The sequence below is a fragment of the Peromyscus eremicus genome, chromosome 1, assembly GCF_949786415.1.
Source record: "Peromyscus eremicus chromosome 1, PerEre_H2_v1, whole genome shotgun sequence".
Lineage (NCBI taxonomy): Eukaryota > Metazoa > Chordata > Mammalia > Rodentia > Cricetidae > Peromyscus > Peromyscus eremicus.
The window spans coordinates 21,507,527-21,530,452 of NC_081416.1; the positions used below are offsets into that span (position 1 = coordinate 21,507,527).

General features: G+C 42.4%; 1 protein-coding gene across 2 annotated transcripts in view; it reads left to right on the forward strand.

Moving 5' to 3' along the window:
* Positions 1-21,060, forward strand: part of Blnk (B cell linker) — a 72,754-nt gene extending 51,694 nt beyond the window's left edge. For both annotated transcript variants that reach the window (XM_059258203.1, XM_059258195.1), the window contains 9 exons: positions 393-462; positions 2,152-2,179; positions 2,908-2,950; positions 7,128-7,212; positions 7,894-7,925; positions 11,213-11,289; positions 12,447-12,530; positions 14,118-14,273; positions 20,861-21,060. In XM_059258203.1, coding sequence (XP_059114186.1) covers positions 393-462; positions 2,152-2,179; positions 2,908-2,950; positions 7,128-7,212; positions 7,894-7,925; positions 11,213-11,289; positions 12,447-12,530; positions 14,118-14,273; positions 20,861-20,980 — 695 coding nt within the window. In that variant the 3' untranslated portion in view covers positions 20,981-21,060. The remainder of the gene's footprint in view (positions 1-392; positions 463-2,151; positions 2,180-2,907; positions 2,951-7,127; positions 7,213-7,893; positions 7,926-11,212; positions 11,290-12,446; positions 12,531-14,117; positions 14,274-20,860) is intronic.
* Positions 21,061-22,926: the final 1,866 nt, after the last annotated feature.

Sequence of the window (22,926 nt, forward strand, 5' to 3'; positions counted from 1 at the left end):
CTCTCAGTCAAACTTAGAGTTCATCAATATGGCTAATCTTGCTCCTAGATTTCTCCACTAGAGTTTCCCAGCTCTACTTTTCAAGATTGGCATTACAAGCAAGCAGCCATGCCCACCTGGCATTTACATGGGCTCTGGGGATCTGACTCTGGTCTTCACTCTTGGGTGGCCAGTGCTTCAACTACTGTATTATCCCCTGCCCCTATACTGGCATCTCAAATCTCTCATCATCTGTGCCCAGACATTTGGCCCCAAGATTCAGTGTCACTAGATCTATGCCCTTCACTTAAAGTCACACAAAGCATGCATGTCTCAGAAATCCCAGCCTCACTAGTACAGCCATTCCTGAAGGCAGGGCATGTACGTTCCTGACTCATGTACGTTCTGTACAGGTCGAAACAGTGGGGTCTGGGACTCCAAGTCATCTTTGCCTGCTGCACCGTCCCCACTGCCGCGAGCTGGGTGAGTACTGATTGAGGAGAGTGGTTGTATGAGATCTGGGTATGTGGGATGGTGGGGTCCTGCTGCCCCGAGGACTCCTGTTAGTTCTCCATTGATGCTTCTCTCTGAGCAGTTACTTGGTCTTTCTGAGCCTGTTTCCTGATCTCTAAAATGTGACAATAATAGAAAAAAATTGAGATAGGGTCTCACTGTGTAGTCCTGGCTGGCCTGGAACGTGCTATGTAGGTCAGGCTGGCTGCCGGCCTCTGCCTCCCACATGCTGGAATTAAAAGCCCATGCGACCACACACAGCTTCTTCTGGGTTTTCAGCTTTGTTTGAGGCAGGGTTTCACTATATATAATAAACACTTGGGAAGGTCCTTTAAATGGTTGAAGTCATCTATGAGGAGCTTAACCTAGTTCCAGACAGACTTCTTACAGACACTGGATTATTATTAGTACTCTTCCCTATACCTCAGCTGTCAGACAAAGCATGAGAGGGAGCAGTGGGGAGGAGGGAGAAGAGAGTGGGGAGCTGAGTCAAGGACAGGGAAAAGAATTAAAAATAAACTCCAGCATGAAGCAGAAAGCCTTAGCAACAGTAAGTCCAAGCTCTAGGAAAGCCAAGAGAAATGGGAATGTTGGCATAGGTGCAGACATTTGGGACCGTAGATCACAAAGATTTTGAACTAGTGGAGCTGTGGGTCTCCTGGAAGATAGACACCAGAGAACAGTTGCCTGGACGTAGAGCAGAGGTGGATACAGAAAGGTGATGGTGGCAACCTCACCTGCTTGACTGGTTTTTTATTCTTATTTGTTTACCTCTACTTGGGCCCCAGGCAGTACCCACAGAGTGCCAGGGGTGTGGAAAGGGCTCTGCATTTACCTCCCTCCTCAGTGCACACTGAGGGAGCTAGAGCACGCAGTTGCCTTACCACCAAAAGAAGGGCCCAAGGTCACCAAGCAGCCAGCAGCAGACCTGAGACAAGAGTTGTTCTGATGACTCTTGGCAGCTGGACCTCTGTTTACTAACATTAATGTGGTGGCTTGAATAAGAATGGCTCCTATAGGCTCATATATTTGAATGCTTAGGGAGTGGCACTATTTGAAAGGACTAGGAGGTGTGGCCTTGTTGGAGGAAGTGTGTCACTGAGGGTGGGCTTTGAGGTCTCAAAAGCCCACATAAGGCCAAGAGTCAGTCTCTCTCTCCCCTCCTCTCCTCTCTTCTCCTCTCCTCTCCTCCTCCTCCTCTTCTTTTTCTTCTTCTTCTTCCTCTCTCTCTCTCTCTCTCTCTCTCTCTCTCTCTCTCTCTCTCTCTCTCTCTCTCTCCCTATGGATCAGGATGCAGCTCTTAGCTACTGCTCCAGAACCTGCCTGCATGCTACCATGCTCCCTGTCATACTGATTACGGACTAAACCTCTGAAACTGTAAGCAAGCCCTCAATTAAATGCTTTCTTTTATAAGAATTGCCTTGGTCATGATGTCTCTTCACAAAACAATAGAACAATAGAGTGCTGACTAAGAGAGTTAACCCTTCTCCATCTCTTGGGAGGATCATCATTAAATCTTCCATCCATCCCTATCTGTCCTTTAAGGTCAGTCTTCCTACCCACTGTTTTCATTTTCATGGTTTAGGTCTAAGAAGAAGGTTACCAGTAGCTCTGCTTCGTCTTGCTTGTGTCTAACAAGGCTAATCTCTTATTCCCTAGGAAGAAAACAGCCACACCACTGAAGACAGTAAGTTGATTCTGCACTTGAAAGTGCTTCACGTTTCCTGCAGTCTCGGTTGTTAGCCACTGACTTAAGGTCAACAGTGCATCCAGTTGTGCTCAACACAGCAGGCTTAGCAATTGAAGCTGCTGCCCAGACAACCCAGAGCAACTTCCAATCTCAGGGAGCTGGGAAGGTGCTACTCGTGATGAGGTGGTCCTTGCTGGATTCTGTTAGCCTTCCTGAATGTGTACAGCAGATAACAGGAGATGTGCATGCCTCCGTCACTGCTGACCCCAGAGCAAATAGCAGATCACTATGTGTCAGATAAATAGTCACAGACCAAACTCAGCTTCTGATCAGAATGTGGTGACCCTGGACAAGTCCATGATGCAACTCAGCCCAGCTGGACCTGAGCTGACTCTAGAACCTGACAGTGACTATTGCTTAGGATTCATAGAAGCCAGATGCCCGATGCCCACCACATAAGCGCTGCTGCCTGGCAGCTGCTGAGGGTCATGGTGTCCATCAACACTGTTGACAGATTAGTAGCGTCCCCACAATGAAGTGCGCCGCTCCTTCCACGAGACACACTCATCCAGTTTTCAATGAATGAAAACTGCTTTCGCTTTGTTGGCATGATTTGGAGTAGCTACATCAAATCTCTACCAGCATATTTAATATTGCTCTGACTTTTATCTCCATGTTCTGCTGTGCTGAATGTCTTTGTCTTTTTTTTTTTTTTCTTAACATAGACTCCAGTTGCCTCTCTACAGAATGCATCAAATGTTTGTGAAGGTAAATATGTTTATTCTGAAGATCGAGAATGTACTCCAAAGTAATTTTTCTATTAATGATTTGCATATAAGTCCTTAATTCTGAATTTCTTTCACTATTTAGGAGCCAATTGTTAATATGAAGCCAACTCCTCTGAATGATTAGTGTTTTGCAATGAAGTAGTGAATAGCAGAGTTAGCTCCGAAGCCTGAGCGTAGCAGGCAGGACCTGTGGAGGAGGCTACAGCCTGCCTGCTGTTTGCTTACTCCAGACAGCCACAGCCAGCTAGAAAGCAATATGGTGGTACTATGTATGACCCTTGAGCCACCTACATGTCTCAGAACAGCTTAGACAAGGTCACGAATTTTTAAAACCCTGTTTATTTAAAGAAGTGCTGTTGCAAAGTTTTCAAAGTTCAAATGCCCATAGTCTTAGTACATCTTCAAATACTTCTTCTCTGCCTTTGCTTCACCATCTCTCAAAACAACATGCTTTTCAATAATCACCTCATTTAAAAAGTTTGTATTTGCAAAGCGTGATTGGGGACAGGAAAGAGAAAAGTTGACTCACTCATGATGTCGACACTTAGAGCACAGACACATTGAAGTCCTGCACCCATCCAACTCCACCCCTGAGGGCACCCTGTGCTTCATCACAGCACGTGTCCTTTCACAGAGCATGCTGGGGTCCCTGCTCAGGGGACAGTGGCTTTTTTCTGAGCACACACCCACTGCTGCTCTCACCTCCCCTTTTATGACACCATTAGGTTTCTCCCCCATTCTTTTCCTGCTTCTTTCATCCAGCAGGCTGTTTCTGTCCCCACACCCTCCTTGGCTGTCCTGTGGTTCTCTGCCTCCCCTTTGAAGTTTTCTGTTCCTGGACATCCCATGCATGTCTTGTGCATCCTTCCAGGCTCTCCAGCCTGATAAGCAGGAGCAGAGCAGACAGTCCTAGTGACTGGAGCCTCTGTGTAAACTTAAAGGCTTTGAGAGTCTCCAAAACCAGGTTGGGCAGGCTACTGGCTTGCCCCCTGCTGCTCAGGCTTCCCACAGAGGAGCGTAGCAAGCGGCTTCCTTTGGACTCCTTCCAAAAGCAGAAGCAAGCCGGGCGGTGGTGGCGCACGCCTTTAATCCCAGCACTCGGGAGGCAGAGCCAGGTGGATCTCTGTGAGTTCGAGGCCAGCCTGGGCTACCAAGTGAGTTCCAGGAAAGGCGCAAAGCTACACAGAGAAACCCGGTCTCGAAAAACCAAAAAAAAAAAAAAAGCAGAAGCAGTGGCCATTTAAACCCAAAGGGAGGGAGCAGCCATCTCTGCCCTGGGGAGGAGACTTCAGGAATGTAAAGACAGTGAGGAAGACAGACAGACAAGGAGACTAGTGACTTGAGACCATGCAGGGCTTTGTTTGGGTGAGGTAAACTCTGTAAGAATCATTTCTGCTTACAAGCTGGGACACAGGTTGAAAAGTTTTCTTCTTCGGCTGGTATTTGTCCATTGCTGGGATGACCAGTGAGTTAAAGTCAGATGACTGATAGACATCTCTCATGACTGGGGTTGGTGGTGGTGATGGTATGGCCTGGGGCAGGAAGACAGGAATCCAGAGAAACAATCTACTTGAGTTCTTATATGTGAGTGGGTGCAGGAAAAGAAACTGCTGATGTGACTGATCTATGATGTGGTTAAGGTTTTTATTGTGGATATGAGAGAAAACAGCCAGAAGCATCTGGAAGAGTCTAGAGCAGAAAGAAGTAGACTGAACATAGCCAGGACTAGGGAAGCAAGAGAGAATCGTGGAGATATTGAGACAACAAGAGATGAGAACAGAGTACAGCTAGAGAGAGTAAGCGAGCAAATAGTGAGAATAATCAGATCACAAGAGGGACGAGTGGCTGTGGGGAGGGAATGCCTGATGCCAGCACGGACTTTGAAATGTGTAACAGGTCCTTGCGATACTGGGGAGCCCAGAGGCCAGCATGGATCTTGTATAATATTAGAGGGACCAGCCTTAATATTATACATCCCAGGGGCTCAGGAGAAAGAACTACAAACGGTGAGGACTATTTTTGGGAAATAGAATCTCAGTACACAGCTCTTAGTCCAGTCATTTATTCTTCCAAATCTTCTTCTACATCCTCCCATGCCCAGTATATATACACTTACAAGCAGTAATCCCTTGGCAGTGCAAAGCCAGGCTTCCAGGGTCAAATGAAGGGGTGATATGAATCACATAGAGGGGCAGTAATTGTTAATTATCATTTGCAACCCAAAAGGGAAGTGACTAATGGGGAAATGAATTAACTAAAGGCTAAATTCGGGTAATATCTAAGAAGAGGGATCTTATGTGCTCAACTATAGTCTTAAACGTGATTGGTAGAAAATGTTAAGAATCTATAAGTTGCTAGGTTAATGGGAGAAAATAAAACTGCCCTTTTTTCCCCCCTGTGGTTCCTATCTGTCCAAGCCATCTGCCATTTTTCTGCAGGGTGGGGGAAAGTGTGCTTGGTTGCTAGGCAACCTGTGTACAGCTAGATGCCTCTGGTGATAGTTAAAGGGAGATCTGGAACTAGTGGTAAGATTTGGGAAAGGAGAAAGTTAAGCTTAATTGGCACATCCGGCAGGCCTTCTCAAACAGGTAGTCTGGGTGCTTAAGTCTGTTCTTAGAGAGTACAGAGGTGTCTCTGATAAGGTACTTTCCTCTGTCTGGGGATGGACCTGGCTGGATGCTGCCAATAATGATAATTACAGGGAGGCTTGAACTGGTGGGGTTCTGGCTGTGCATAGCTGTTAGCGCAGGTTATCTAAATATTCCTTTAGTAGAGGGGAAATGGTGCCCAATAAATGGTGGAAAAGCTACAATAGCACACAAGAAACTCATAGCAGAAAATGGCTGATAATCAAAAGCCAAATATCACCAAGGCTTCTTGAACCTCAGCTTGACCTCTGGAAAACCCTTGGCTTCTTCCAGGTATTAGCTTTGTCATAATCAGCCAAAATCCTACTTTGTATATTTTTGCGGCTTGTAGCACATGGACTTTGGTATTCTGACAGGCACCACAGGTAGCCATGTGTCCTTTCTGCCAGAGGTAGAAGCAACTGCTCCTTTTCACAGATAGGAACCAGTTTCACAAGTTGCAGAGGAATGCTGCCTTTTATCTAATGGCCAGAAACCCTCTAGTCCAGTTTGAGCTCATTTCTGGATATTTGGACAGCCTGAGAGACCCAACAGTTCTGGAAACCAAGTTACTGTAATTATGGGAACTGTCACAGCTCTACCAAGTGGAGGAAGCTTTTACAAGATGGCAAGGCCCTGGCTAACAGTGTCTAGAAGCAACACACCAGTGTGGTCAAAGCTTAAGACTGCCACAACCTACTGTGGGCATTGTGCTCCTTTGGGAATTTCTGAGTTTTAAAGAAATGAGCACAGAGTTAGCATGGCAGTTCAAAGTAACCTGCCACACATCTGAAATAGCTCTAGAGTTCAAGGCTGGCTGAATGTCAGTGCACTCGGGCTGACCACTTTTAGCACGGGAGTCACTGCTTCTGTTCCTTTGAAGTTCCCTGTAGCTTTTTTCTTTTAATGTCACAGTAGGAAAGTTCCCTATGGGCTTCAACAGAGATATCTTAAGCTCCATGGTTATGCCTATTTCCTACCCTCCCTTAAGAGCATGCTGAGATCCAAGTGATCTCAACAATCAAGGGCGACCTGGACTTTGATTCAATTAATTTTTCACAAGTAGATCATTCTTAAATCCTGAGATTTTTACCTCTCATCAGCAATAAGTTACTTATACAACATCTCACGACTAAGCAAGACACACGAAGGTGTAGTAACACTTGAAGGGCAGTTAGCAGAGAAAGCAGAGAATGAGCTGTGCAGAGGGCTGTGGAGCCTGTTCATCGCCTGGCACCCACCTGTGCTCAGACACTTACAGTCCGGTACCCAGGGGTTCTGTCTTCATGGACACTGCTGAAAGAGGAATACGGAGGTACCAGCGTGGTGGCACTGCCAAGAGAGAGCTATGGTCCTAAGAGCACACACACACCAAGAGAGTCACAAGTACACAGACTGAGAACTCCGTAGAAGACAGGGTATTGGGAAGACATCTGGCTAAAGGGGGTCCTACACAGCTGAGTGGCTGGATTTGGGGATGGGCACTGATATTTCACTTTAATACTAATGTGAGATCCTCTCCTAATCCAGAAAAGCCTGTCCCTGCTGAACGCCACCGAGGGTCTAGTCACAGACAAGACAGTGTACAGTCACCAGTGTTTCCTCCCGCCCAGAAGTAAGAATCCTTCCATTTATTTATTTATTCATTCTTTCAAAAAATATTTTCATTTTGATTTTTTGTATGTATATATGTGAGTATATGTTGCATGTGTGTGAGAAGAATATCAGATCCCCCAGAGCTAGAGTTGCATGGTTATGAGCCATCTAGTGTGGGCACTAGGAACTGAACTCAGGTCTTCTGGAACAACCTCTCCAATCTCTTTCTTTTATATGTTTTTTAAAACAGGGTCTTACTCTGTAGCCCCAGCTTGCCTGGCTATGTATGCATTGCCTTCCTTATATATGCAGCCAGGATGCCTTTACTCCTGCCTCAGCCTCTGGAGCGTGGGGACAATAGATCATGAGCTAGCTCTTTTCCCTTTAAGAACAAGTTGCTTCTTGTTGCTATGGAAATTCATTGTCATACAAGGTCACTTAAAGGTCAATTAAATCTGGGAAGATGTTAGCAACTCAAGAAACTAAGAATTTCAGAGATCCATTTTTCAGGTTTAGTCTCATCTAAAACACAGCACTTCAGTCAAGGCTCCGCCTTTGCAAAGCTAAAGGAAAAAAATCTTGGTTTTCCAAAGGTTTTTGTTGCCCCACCCACCTTTAGATCTTGATACCCTTTGGTGTGGAGTCTCCAGATTTTGTGTTGTGCTCTGCCTTTTACTTAACCTGCATTTCTTCCTTTCAGACCTATCCATCAAAAGCCTGTTCCTCTGCCAAGTAAGTACAATGAAACCATGATGACTGTCTTAGTTAGGGTTTCTATTGCTGTGAAGAGACACCATGACCACGGCAACTCTCACAAAGGAGAACATTTCATCGAGGTGGCTGCTCACAGTTCAGAGGTTCAGTCCATTATCATCATGGTAGGGAGCATGAGGACGTGCAAGCAGACATGGTGTTGGCTACACCTTGATCAGAAGGCAGCAGGAAATAGACTGTGACACTGGGAATAGCTTCAGCATAGGAGACCACATAAGAGACCTCAAAGCCTGCCCCTCACAGTGACACACCTCCTCAACAAGGCCATACATACTCTGACAAAGCCATGCCTCTTAATAGTGTCACTCCCTATGAGCTTATGGGAGCCAGTTACATTCAAACCACTACAATGGTCAACCACAAGTGACCATGGGGACTAACAGCGCTGTTACTTCCACTATGCAGTCCCAGGTCTTCTCTCGTTTGCTTCCTTGTCTGTAAAATGGGGCCAACGATATTTATTTTGTAGAGTTATTTTGAAAGGTAAATATTTCCAATCTTTAGTATTGGTTGAACATTTACTTATCAATCATCATCATCATTTAAAAAATCACAATACAGCTATTTTCAAAGTCAGATTAAGTAAAACAACACGTGAAAAATGCCTAATACAATGCTTGGCACCTAGAAGGTTCTCAATAAATGATAGGTATTTCATTTAAATCTAAAAGATATGTTAGTGAACCTCACATATATCTATAAATTGTGCCTTACAATGAGAATGTGGTAATTATCTAGATAGTTTTCCCAAGGTAAACATCACCTTATATATGAATCAGATGAATCAGATCTGAAGAGATGGATCAGAGGGTCAATTCGGTCCCCAGCACCCACAGAGGCCTGGAACTCTAACTCCAAGGGACCAATGTCCTCTTCCAGCATCTGTGAGCACCTGCCCTCACATACACATACACACATGTGCAATTGAAAATCAAACCTTTAATAAGTACATCTATGACTCAGTGAGTCAGGCTCACAGAAGGCAACTACCCCTGCCTTTTGTTTTTTTCCAACTCAATATAGGAGGTGAAAAAAAAGGAAAATGCTACATGAAATTTGGGACATATTCCAAAACAATCAAGATTAACCATTCAAATAAACAGAATAATTGTCATTTACAAAAATACATTTGCATTTTTGCTACATAAGTTGAGTTTTTTAGTTTTTAATTATACTTTGATTCACTTTAAAGAAAATGAAACTTTGATAAGTAGTTTTTCTGTTCATTCTAAATTTGTCTATAGAGATTTATTTTTCTGTTTAGAAAGCTGCGTTTTACCAGTTGTTTTCCAGCTCTAGCCACTCTTTGCATTGTTACTGATCACCTCTCCACCACGTGCCAGCCACTGTTAGGGTAGAGGGAAGACTGGGATGAACCAGTGGCCTTGTCCTAGTGGAAGTGACATTATTGCTGCAGGAGACACACACAGTACAACAAGCAAGGAGACAAACAGTCTCGCATTAGGCAACCTCAAAGCGCCGTGAAAGAAAACAGCTAGGTGGGGTGGGGTGGGCGGGCGGTAGAGACTGGCGGGGACGGTGAGGACTGTCCTCTTAGATGGGGTGATCTGGGAAAGGTTCTTCTGAGATGATGTTCCCCAAGGTCCTGCCACAAAAAGTGGGGCAAAGACAAAACGTTGAAAACAGAGACGTCCCAGCACATATTCATGATTCTAAAAGTGTCTGTCAGGCTTGGGTGCTCGCCTGGCTGTGACCCTCAGAAACCAGCCAGCAGGGTTTCTAGGCTCCCTGGGGAAGTCTGACCACCCTCTCAACTGTATTGCTGTATCTGGGAGTGTGCTCCCACCTGTTCTGAAGCCACCTCTGTGAAGCCGCCTTCTGGTTCATTGTTCTCAAGAACAGTGTGACTCTCAATGCTGCAGGCATAGAGTTGCTTATGTCTTGATTGCTCAACCCTTGGAAGTCCAAGGTCAAGAAGACAGAACATTTTCCTGTTTTGTTCATATATATATATATATATATATATATATATATATATATATATTTCCCAGTGCCTAGATCCACATCAGGCATACAAGAATGGAAGAAAGAGAGATGAAGGAAGAGAGGAAGGGAGGGAAGGAGGAAGGAAGGAGGGGAGGAAGGAAGGAAGGAAGGAAGGAAGGAAGAAAGGAAGAAAGGAAGGCAGGCAGGCAGGCAAGCAAGCAGCTGAATGTTTTCTGTTTCATGTGTTTCTATAGTCAGATTATAAACTTGAGGGAGTTTTTGCATTAATTCAAGGATTCTCAAGCAATTTCACCTTGAGACCATTTTTAATACTTTTAAAATTCACTGAAGACCCAAATAATTTTTGTTTAAACATTTCTTCCTACTGGTAATATGTTTATTATAAATTAAAGCTGTTGATGAAGGAATTTGGAGGAGATATGCCCAAAATACTTTATATGTGTTCATGAAAATGACCCTGCATAATAAAATAGAAATAATTAAATAAGTTAACAAAAAAGATAATATATTCAGCAACCAGACCATTTTTAAAGCTGTAGGTTAGAGCAGTAGGTGTGTGGCTGACTACTCCCTTGCTTTATGTGTTGTGTAAGTCTCAAAGTGGAGTGTGAAGAGATTGCTTATTATCAAAGTTTAAAAAACAAAAACTGTCAAATAATCCATTTAAAAATTACATGAAATCATTATACACTAACATAAATATTTATATGAAAACTATTCCAAGATGTTTGTGTGTGTGTGTGTGTGTGCGTGTGTGTGTGTGTGTATGTGTGTGTATGTGTTTGTGCGTCTTGGTGTTTGTTTGTGTATGCATATTTGTGTGTGAGTGTGTATAGAGTGCACTGGATTACATTCTGCAAATCTTACTTACTTCTGAGACAGGGTCTTACTGTGTAGCCCAGGCTGGCCTTAAACTTGTGATCCCCCTGCCTCAGTTTCCTAGTAGCTGGTATTACAGCCTAAATTACCAGATCCAACTTAACAGAACTTTTATGTGTCTAGAGCTAAAAGTCAGTTGCTATACTTTTCTTGTTGAAAGACAAGAAGAAAACCTAGGTTTTTCAAAGATAGGTATTTGCCAAAAAAGCAAAGACCTCTCAAAGGTCTGGAATGATCTTGGGGATTTCAAGGGGTCCTGAGGCCACCTCTGAGTAGCACTGTCCTAAGGATTTTTCAGTTCTGTGCGTGGCCCACTGTGCCAGCTCCATAGTGAGGCATAGGCACTGTAACTGCACAGAAACTAGTAAAGATTAATGGAATTTTCAAATCTCTTTCAGGGTTTCCAGAAGGGGGAAGCCCAGCTGTAGATGGGCCACTACCTAGCTTTTCATCTAATTCCACTTTTGCAGACCAGGTATGGTGTGAGTTTGATGTTATCGGACTGTTTCCAGTGAACTTTGGGAAAGGGCATGTCTTCGGAGAAGACAATTTGGAGTAAGGCTCAACATGGAGTCTGGATTGTAACTAAGTTGGCCTGGTGGATACAGTATGTCCTGTTGTTTTCAGTGACTAAGAAAGACCTGCCCCATTTCTTCTCACTTCTATTCCAGACACCCTGAAAAACAATTAGTGCTTCTTTTGAGGGAATGTGTTGTTTTTGTTGTTATTCCTCTCACATAGATTTTATTTAAACTTTATAATTTCCTCAGAATAGACCTGTAGAAGCTTATGATGTTACAGCCTATATTAAAAAGAACAGCATAAAAAGACAGAGAAAGGACCCTGTGTGCTCTTGGATAAGTCTCTCTGAGCTGATGTAAAAATGTGAAGATGATAAGCGAATAAATATCCTTATTTGTCAAAATCGAGTAAGATAATAATATTGAAACACTGGCAATTAGGAGCTGAGGAAATTGTTTAGTTGGTGAAGTGCTTGCCACACAAACATGAGGATTTGAATTTCATCTCCAGAACCAACAAACAGAACAAGAAAACAAAATGAAAAAGGGGTGTGATGCTGTGTGGTTGTAATCCCAGCACTGGTGAGACAGAAACAGAGATCCCTGGGGTGGGCTGGCCAGCTAGCCCAGCTTAATCTTTGAGCCCAGTGAGAGATGCTAACTCAAAAACCAAAGTAGACAGCTCCTAGGAGCAACATCAAATGTTGATGTCTGGCACATGTGCACCCCTGCTTGTGCAAATGCACGCATGCACACACCCCTACACACATGTGAACACACTGAAATTATGAAGCACTCTATAAAGCATCAAGAATAAGAGCACAGTGAGAAAAGAGTATATAATTCATTCAGGAGGAAAAATGGTTGAGGAACCTAGTGAGGTCCACTTATGTTTTAGAACTAAATTTAGCAGCAAATGCCAAATGGGAATAAGTTAGCCATAGAAGCCTTGTGGTTGACCAAAGGAAACACCAAAGTCATTTTAACAGTGGTGAAGATGCAGATTATTGCCCCTGACTTGGTTTTGCAAAACTGGCCATTTAAGCACCTCACCTAAATTCTCACAGACTTTGAGGACCAACTCATGCTTCACAATGCCTCTGTCTCACAGGAGGCTGAACTTCATGGTAAGCCCTGGTATGCTGGCGCCTGTGACCGCAAATCCGCTGAAGAGGCCCTGCACAGATCCAACAAGGTTTGGATATCTAAAAATCCCACACTATGGAGCACATCATAAATCTAACTAAGTGACTGCAGATGTGTAGGTGCAGGGGTTTAGGTACAGGGGTGTAGGCACAGGGCTACTTCCCTATTTGTTCTTCCAGCTCCTTCCCATTTACCTTTAATCTCAAGGTTCTGTGGGCTCCACTGCCCCTCAAACAATGGAGAGAAGTGGGAGGCAGGGGAGGTTTGAGAAAGCCCTGATGCTGCAGGGGCGCCGCCTTGGAGCTGGGGGCTGGCGGGGATAGGCTATTTTGAACCAACTCATGGTATCCAAGATCTGGATAAAGGCAGCAGAAACTACCTGGGGGTATATTTTTGAGAGCTCAGCATGGGGGACAGATGGGACAATGCAAGACTCCCTCTGCTCTCCCATTTTTCAAAAGCCCAAATCCCTGTCAAAGTGTCATCAATCAGTTGGTGAGGGTTCCTTTGCTCTGCCTAGATGGAAATTGTGGGTAGAGCAGAAGGCCTTCTAGGGCTGTCTCCAACAGGTTGAGGTTTTCCTCAGTTTGTGCTTCTTTCTTGTTCAGTCCACACTACTTAGGGAAAAAATGACCACCTTTTTGGGGGGCCCAATGCTGCACACCAGGGAAGGTGGCCCTGGAGAGAGACAGGGTCCAGGAGAGGGTGTGTTCTGGACCAGTCACAAACTGTTTGTATAGGCCAGTCACAGCTTTGCCTTGACATCAGTCACAGTCACTGAGGCTCGCCATCTGCGCTGTCTCAGTGAGCCCTGGGCGACTCCACGTTCTCTGGAGTCAGGACAGTCAGCTGCAGGCTGTTCAGAGATGTCTCAGGCCTCCATGTCACTTCTCATTGGTCATCACTATCTGGCCAACACTGCTGCACTCCATTTTAAATGTCGTGGCTGTCTCCATGGCTTCGGGTCACACATTAAATCTCTATTGTAGTTCACTTAGTCCCGAGAGTTCTTGTAAATTTTGTTCCTATGTTTCTGAGATAGACTTTTTTTTCCTTTTCTTTTTTCTTTTTTTTTTTTTTTCAAATTCTTTCCTAAAGCTAATCACTGTCGCATTTCTTCTTCCTGTCTTTTTGGCCAAGTTTTGCTCATAACTTTTCAAAATTTGTGATTCTAAACTATCTTAATAAAATATTTAATACAAATTGGAATATTCTGTTAAAGTTTTTCGACTTTAACGTAAGTCTGTTGAGGTGAGCATTTTCTTCAGTTAACAGCTTGAATCCCCAGCTTCTGCTTTCTCCTCACAGTTCACACAGAACATATTAGACTTTTACTTAAGGGAACAGGCAAACATGGCTCCTAGCTCAAGAGACTGTAGGTTTGATCTTACTGTGTCCTTTTACGTATTTCTAATTCCCAATGAGCATAATACCTCAGGAAACACATTAAATTCTGGCATTGATTTTACTCAAGAACAGTATTCTTGAAAAATAATAAAAACAAATTTTAATCAGCAACAAAAACATGGAGTTAAATAATTAATATTTGAAAATAATAAAATATTCTTCACATACTGATTTCTAGCTTCCAGAAACATAAATAATACTATCACTGTACTTTACTTTTATTAAACAGGATGGATCATTTCTTATTCGGAAGAGCTCTGGCCATGATTCTAAGCAGCCATATACACTAGTTGCATTCTTTAATAAGCGAGTATATAATATCCCTGTACGGTTTATTGAAGCAACCAAACAATATGCTTTGGGAAAGAAGAAAAATGGTGAAGAGGTTAGTAATTATTCTTTCTCTATTTGTTTATGTATTTATGTATTTGCTTATTTATTTTGAGACAAAGTTATAATATGTAGCCTGGGTGGGCCTGAAACTCCCTACCCAAGCTGGCCTTGAACTCATAATCCTCCTGAATGTGGGATCTGAGGAAGGTATCACTGTAGCCGGCTGGTAACTTCTTTCTAACTCAGCTCTACATCTATGTTTTGAACATGGTGGCACCATGCTCAATTAGGTGCCAGAGATAAAGGAAAAGAACAGAAAAGTACTTGGTCTTAAGGTTGTATATATGTCAGAAGTAAAAAATAAAATAAAATGCAATGTTTTGAAATGCTATATTATGTAGTAGTGTAGTATATGATGCACACTGTGTAATGGTATATCCTATGGAAAAAACCAGTGTGATATATATATATATATATATATATATATATATATATATATACACACACTAGTACTTTTGTTTTTTTTATTTATTTATTTTGGTGGGGGGTGGTTGAGACAAGGTTTCTCTGTAGCTTTGGAGCCTGTCCTGGAATTCGCTCCGTAGACCAGGCTGGGCTCCAACTCACAGAGGTCTGCCTGTCTCTGCCTCCCAAGTGCTGGAATTAAAGGCATGCACCACCACTGCCCAGCCTTTTGTTTAATTTTTAAAATACATATGTCTGTGTGTACAGTGTGCATGTGTGTGGGGTGCACATGCACGTCCATGTACATGTATGTAGGAGCCCGAGGCTAATATTTGGGAGTCTTTCTTGATCACTCTCCACATTATTGTTTGAGGTAGGGTTTCTTGATTGAATATGGATACTCTAGCTAGCTATTTGCTCCAGGGATCCCCTGGCTCTGTCTTCTGAGTACTAGAATTACAGGCAGGCCACTATGCTCACTTGGCATCTTATGGGCACTGGGAATCTGAACTCCATCTTTATGTTGCACAGCAGGTGTTTTATCTACTGAGCCATCTCCTCATCCCCTTTCTACCTTATTAATAATAATTAATAAGGGCAATATGATATAATTTATTAGTTCAAGAAAACTTACAGCTGAAATACCAAATTGAATTAAGGTTGTAATAGTCAAGGTCTTAGGCTAGCTCTCCAAAATCAAAGCCTAGAAACTCAACTCTGGCACTAAGTTAGGTGACCAGGGAAGGACTTGATTTGAAACATTAGACTATAATATTTGGGCCAAGATGAGCTCATGTAATGAAAAAAATACTCACACAGACCTTAGATAACAAATAGAAATGTCTTTAATTAGGAGCAAAATGAAAGCTCAGCATGTTTCTGTTTTCATGGTTTTCCCAATAAAGGAATCTTGGAGTAAGAGTTAGTATAACCCATTATCTTTGTCACTGTTCAGTCATGGTGAAAAGACAACATGACCAAGACAGCTCTTATAAAGGAAAGCATTTACCTGGGGGCTTGCTTAAAGTTTCAAAGGTTTAGTCCATTATTATTATGGTGGGGAGCATGGTGGCTACATGGAGCTGGAGAAGTAGCTGTATCTTGATCTGTAGGCAAAGAGAGCAACACTGAGCCTAGTGTGGGCTTTTGAATCCCTAAAGCCAGTGACACAATTCCTCCAACAAGTTCACACCTCCTAATCCTTCTCAAATAGTGCCACTCCCTTATGACTAAGTGTTCAAATGTATGGGCCTGTGGGTACTATTCAAACCACCACATCTATAAATGGTCCAGAAAGGAATACGTGTTCTCATCTGGAATGATGGGTTGAATTTGAATCTGTGGAATGAAAGTTGAAGGAAAGAAAAGGAAAAAAAGGTGGAAAGAACAGTTTAAATAGAGAAAATAGCACAAGCCAGGTTCTAGGGAAGAGTCACTTAAGAGTGAGCATGGTGGTACCTACTTGCAATGCCAACACTTGGGAGGCTGAGGTTAGAAGACTGTGAGTTCAAGTCCAGCCTGGGCTATAAAGTAAGGCCCTACCTCAATTTTGAAAATGGAAGAAGGGAAGTAGAAAGGAAGGAGGGATGGAAGAAGGAAGGCAAGAAAAGAAAAACAAACATTTTTTGAAGATACTTTCAGAAAGAGCCACTTCTTTTTCAAACCCAGCACTGTTTTGTTTTTAAATCATAATTGCTGATGCATCTGTCTTCTCCAATGATGAGGCCGGGACTATGTCTTGTTTGCCTTTACAGAACTGGAGTAAAATGGCTTACTTTAGTGGACGCTAAATGAATGAGTTCAATTGTTGGTTGAATGGTTATAGGCAAAATAATGGCATTTGTAAAACAAACCAAATAGCCTTTGTGTACTCTTTGTTTTGTTTTCTAAAAACTGTGGTTAAGACACACATTTCAAAACACTATCATAGACCATCTTGATCATGTTTAGGTATGCAGCTTGACATGCAGCACCATTTTGGAACAGTACACAGCATTCAACTTCCCATCCCACCAACACTTGTAACTTAAATGGATGCGCCATGGTACCTCATTCACATTCCTCTGATGATTAGTGTTACTCAGCATCTTCTCATGTGTTTTTTTGGCCACTTATATATCACCAGTGCAGAACTATTTATTCAAGTCCTTTGTACGCCTTCCAATCAAGTATTGCAGTTTTTGCTGTTGTTGAGTTTGGGGGTTTTTGTTTTGTTTGTTTTTGATTTTTTGAGATAGAGTTTCTCTATATATCCCTGACTGTCCTAGAATTCCCTCTGTAAACCAGGCTGGCCTTGAATTCAGAGATCCTCTTGCCTCTGCCTCCCAAATGCTGGGATTAAAAATGTGCACCATCACTGCCAGCTCTGAGTTTGGGAATGTGTGAAAATATTCTCCCTCCTTACCTGGGTTCCCTGTTAACTGTTGGTTTTGTTCTCTGATATGTTCTTATTGGTGCATCTTGGTTTTGGTGCCTGTATTCTTCATGTCACAATCAGGAAATCATTGCCAAATCCAATGTCTTAACTTTTTCCTCATGTGTTTTCTTCTAGGGTTTTTATAGCTTGTGGCTTTAAATGAAGTCTCAGATAATTAGAAAAGACAAACTCTTGAATCTGAGAACACTAATCAAGAACAGGATTGCATTGTCATTTAACAAAGTTCAATAACTGTTTTATTTAATTTTCTAGCCCTGTAGTTTCCAATTGCACTTGGCTTCACAGCACCCTGTGCTGAACAGACAGAATGAATGTATTGTGGCGTTTATCACAAGAGTTTCACTGGCAATGAAAGAGGGTTGGATGGTTGAAGGAGTCAAGACTTCCCTGCTGCTGGAAACACTATCTTAAAAGCCTCTTTGAAAATGTCATTTCATCATAATCAGTGTTAGGAGATGGTGTCAATGCTGACAGGACAGACCCAAGAGTGGCTTCATTTCCAAGTCTCCTCAGGAGTTTAGCTCACTTACAAGAGGCAAGAAAATGGGGAGCTGGGAGCTGTCCTAACTCACAGGTCCTGAAATTTTCTTACATAAACTTTGAACTCTCAGAGAGGCTATGGGCTTCCTTGATTAAAAAAGAAAAGAGAAAAAGCCACCCTGGTCAACAAGAATTCTTCAGTTCTACTTGTCCTGACAGGCCAGCACCTTTGCCCCAACCTCGAATAACCAGCCTCTGGACTAACATGTGTAGGAGTGTGAAAATAGTGTCTGGAAATGCTGAAAATCAACTAAAAATCTCCTTTAAATAATTTGTAAGAAAAATGTTTTCAATATACTGAACATAAAATGAGAAAATGGAGCTTTGTGCTATTTAATGTCAACTATGCATATATTTTAATGATCGTTTCTCAACTGCTTTTTTTTTTTTTTTTTGCTTTTTCTCTCATGTTACATCCTGACCCTTCCTCCACCTCCTTCCAGTCCTTCTCCCTGTTTCTCTGCTTCTATTTGTGTACAATATAATAGAGAGGGTCAATAAATAACTAGTTAATTAATTAACTTTTCATGCCGTTGTTATGGCTTGCACAGTATAGTAATCTCATAGCTGTAATGTCTACTCTATTTTATTGTCCATGAGATGTTGGGTTACTGAATCAGTTATTTTCTGTACATATGTGGACATCTCAAATACACTGAATTAATATGAACATACATAAAGAGAACTAAGGGAAAGCAGCAACTAAATGATCACCAATTCATCTTTTATTTAAACCGCAAATGTCCTTCAACTCTGCTTTGTATCTCGATTGCAACTCAGTTCAAATCCTCTTCTGTTTCTTTTCTTTCTCTATTTCTTTCTTTCTTTTTTTAATGTGCCATGAGTGTCAGGTCCCCTGGAACTGGAGTTACAGACAGTTGTGAGCTGCCATGCGGGTTCTGGGAATTGAACCCGGGTCCTCTGGAAGAGGTGCTCTTAACTGCCAAGCCATCTCTCCAGCTCTCTTCTCTGTTTCTTAGGTTCAGAACACATTTTTTTAAACTTGGAATTCAGCATCAAAGAACTTGGTTTTGCTCATCTCCTAGCCCTTTCATTTACACATCTGTGACTGTATCTGGCTTGACAACATTCTGTGCCTTCTCCTCGCCCCCACCCCCCAAATGAATATACCATGGCATTTCTCACAGAGGAATTCCACTGGCAATTGCAAAAGCACCAAGTGGCTGCAGAGAAGGAGGGCCTAAAAGTGGAAGCCTTTCAAAGTCCCTACCACTTACCTCTCCTCCACAGTCTAGCATTCAGAAGGCCGGCCATCTAAAACACAACTGCATTTCATTTGAGAAGTTGTCCAGTATTATGAATATATTTTTATATTTTTATTCAATATGTAGATCTTGGAAGTCATCCAAACAATAAATAAAACTTTTAACTTGCTTGGTACCAGATGGCTATCTGTACTGAAGAGGTTAAGGGACACAATAAAGTCAATGGGTGCCAATTCCATAAACCATGGAACCATGGAACTGTTGCAGACCAATTACTTTAAAAATGATAGATGTGGACTGGAGAGATGGCTCAGAGGTTAAGAACACTGGCTGCTCTTCCAGAGGCCCTGAGTTCAATTCCCAGCAACAGCATGGTGGCTCACAACCATCTATAATGAGATCTGGCGCCCTCTTCTGGCATGTAGGCATATATGCAGACAGAACACTGTATACATAATAAATAAATAAATAATTTTTTTAATGATAAATGTACTTACTTGATGACTGTGAACTTTTGTACACTTAATCCATTTTATTTCATGGTCTGTGTTATATTTATCTAGTATTTCATTTAAAACTTTGATTGTTTTTCAAAACAAACTTTCTGACATCCTTAAATCAAGACGTATAGACACGGATGATTCAAATATAGAAAGATTAATGGGTATGGTGAGAGTCTAGCATGAAACTCGTTGTTGCTCTGTCAGTAAGTCTGCTCTAGTTTACAAGCAGTCAAGTGTAGATAGAAAGAAGAGGGTTCATAAAGCTCCCCTTTCTCATTCAGAAAAGAAAACAAAAGTATAAAGCTATCTAGGAAATCAGTTTTCCTGGTACTGAATCCTAAGAGTAACTTATTCTATCCGTTGTGTTTCAGTTGGCTTCCATCACTATAACAAAAGTACCTATCATAACCAACTTCTAAAGGTTAAAAGGTTTATATCAGCTCATTTTGAAGGTCTTAGTCCATAGTAGATTGGCCTTGCTGTGTTGGATGCCAGGGTGAGTCAGTCCATCATGGCAGAGTTAAATTGCTCACAAGAAGAAGGAAGGACCAGGGTCCCACAATGTCCTCAAGGGCTCATCCAGAAAGAAGTAAAGGCTTCCAATGAGACCTGCTTCTTAAAGGTTCCACTAACTTATCAGTAGTGGCACTGTGGGAACCTTGCCTTTAGCATAGCCGGTCTCAACCTGTGGGTCGTGACCCTTTTGGGGATGAAGGACTTTTTCATAGGGGTTGTGTATCAGATATCCTGCATATCAGATTTTGACATTACAGTTAGCAACAGCAAAATTACAGTTATGAAGTAGCAATGCAAATAATTTCATAGTTGGGAGTCACCACAACATGAGGAACTATATTAAAAGGTTGCAGCATTAGGAAGGTTGAGACATGAGCTAGGACATGGGCCTTCAGGAGATTGTCAAGACTTGTGCAACATTACAGATAATTTGTGTTTTGTGAGGGATGTAGGGAAGTCTATCACATAGCAGTTTTGTGTTTGACAATAAGAAATGTTTTTTAATTAATTAACTAATTAATTATTTTCCAGACAGGGTTTCTTTGTGGCTATTCTGGCATTCACTCTGTAGACTAGGCTGGCCTGACCTCAGGGACCACCTTGTCTGTGCCTCCAGAGTGATAGGGCCAAAGGCGTGCGACCACACCCAACTCGGAAGCAAATATTTTAAATCATTTAGCAAAACCTTTTAAAAACATTACATCCTAATCGGTGAGGTAACTTGTTAAAGCAGGTATTCTAATTGAAGCTGTCCGTGTGGCTTTGGTCTACTAAACACAGAGCCTATCACCCTGCAGGCCTCAGCCTTTGTTAAACTAGATGGACACTTCCGGGCAGAAGATCGGCTGAGACCCAGTAACCGAGAACAGCTTGAGAAATCGAGGCGATGAGAGGTACAGAGCATGGCAGTAACATTAACAGACACTAATTCACCTGTGTTTTGCTTCCCTAGTACTTTGGAAGTGTTGTGGACATCATCAAGAACCACCAGCACAACCCCCTGGTTCTTATTGACAGTCATAATAACACCAAGGATTCCACGAGACTGAAATATGCTGTGAAGGTTTCCTAAAGAAACAGACATCAGTACCACTGCTCCAGACATTCCCCCATTTCTCCTTTTGAGAAATCTTCTGGATATGAATGAATCAGCAACAAAGGGGAAGGTGAACAACGCCGCTAAGGTGGTAAAATCCACTCCTTCATAGGATGCTCACATGAGCAGTTCTAGTGCCTGACCTGATGAAGTAATAGCTGGGGAGGTTCAGTTATTATGCTACTAATGTTCTCCAAATAAATGTATTTAAAAGAACCAGGTGTAACGCATTTTCAGTCATGTAAGAAAACAACACCGTATTTTCAAACTGAGAAAACTGTACTCTTGGATACAACAGAGCTGCTGGGAATTTAGGCCCTTCAATCTCTGCACCTGAGGGTAGCCAGGCTGTCTACTGCTGATGCTTGACAGTTATGTCTTAGTTAAACTGGTTTTTGTTTTTGTTTTTTTTTTCTTTTTGAGACAGGGTCTCACTATGTAGCTCTGGCTATCCTGGAACTCTGTAGACCAGGCTGGCCTCAAACACACGGAGATCCACCTGACTCTGACTTTCAAGTACTGGGATTAGAGGCATACACCACCACTCACAGCTTTAGTTAAACTGACAATGTGTAGATAAAGTGTTAAAGTTAACAAGTGGCAGACAAAGGGGAGGGGTGGAACAGATCTTTCTATGTGTGCCTCCAACCTTGAGAGAGGTATACAGGAACGGACTTTCTAGTTCTGCTAGATTGTGTTGTTGGCTTTGTTTATTAGAAATAATCATTCCCTCTTTGATCTGAGCATCTATTAGACACAGCCTAAACTTCATATGGGTTTGAAAATGAGATGATAAATCTAAATGGAAAAGCCAGGTGCTAGGAAAATATCCTGGAGAACACAAGCAGGTAAGCCGGTGTTGATGAATACAAAGGGTCCCATTGTTCTCTTTTCTGTTGCTGTGATAAAACACCATGACCAAGGCAACTTACAGAAGAAAGAGTTTTATTTGGCTTATAGTTCTGGAAGGACACGAGTCCATCATGGCAGCAAGCAGCAGCCATGGCAGCTGGAGCAGGATGCTGAGCGCTAGCATCTCAACCACAAGCTGAAGCAAAGAGCACAAATGAAAAATAGGTGAGGCTTTTCCCTCTCTTAAACCCACCCCTTCCCCCAACCCCCTTAACATCCCATGAAAACCTCCTCAAACAGAGCCACCAACTGAGGACCAAGTATTTAGATGCCCGAGACTATGGGGGACATTTCTCATTTAAGCCACCACAAAGATAGAGATACTATAGTGAACAGCCTTGCACAAGGACTTAGGTCAGTCCAGAAATGTCCTCTAGATGGTGCTAAAAGGATATGCAGCTAATTAAGTCTAATAATCAAGTGAGGACACATTTGATCAGTGGATAAGATAGTAGCCCTGATATATTTTAAAACGCCAGATGGTGATGCCCAAAACAATGCGTCAGAGCAACTCACAGACTCTCCTGTACACAGCATGGCATGTTTTTATGTGTCAGTTTCATGGCTACTAAATTATGGGTTGAATTGTGTTCAAGGCCTTTACAGACAGAGTCAAGTTAAGATGGGGTCAGTAAGGTAGGTGCTACCAGGCGACCTGTTCCTTATGAAAGAAAAAGCTGTGAGTACATGCAGCCATTCATAGCGAGAAGGCTGTGAAGAGGCATCAGAAGAGAGCACCATGTGAAGACGAGGGACTGGAACTGTGTACTCATGACCCACGGGGTGCTAAAGACAACTGCCAAACCAGCAAAAGCCAAGCAAGGGCAAGGGCAGAATCCCTCCAGTTTCAGAGGAAACATGGGCTCGATTATACTTTAACTTCAGACTTCAAGAACGGGGTCAATGAGTCTCTTTCTTCAGGCCATTTGGATTATAGTGATTTGTTATAAGAGGCCTGTGAAAATGAATACAATTCGCAGACACTTTTTACAATATAATCTTATGTGTAT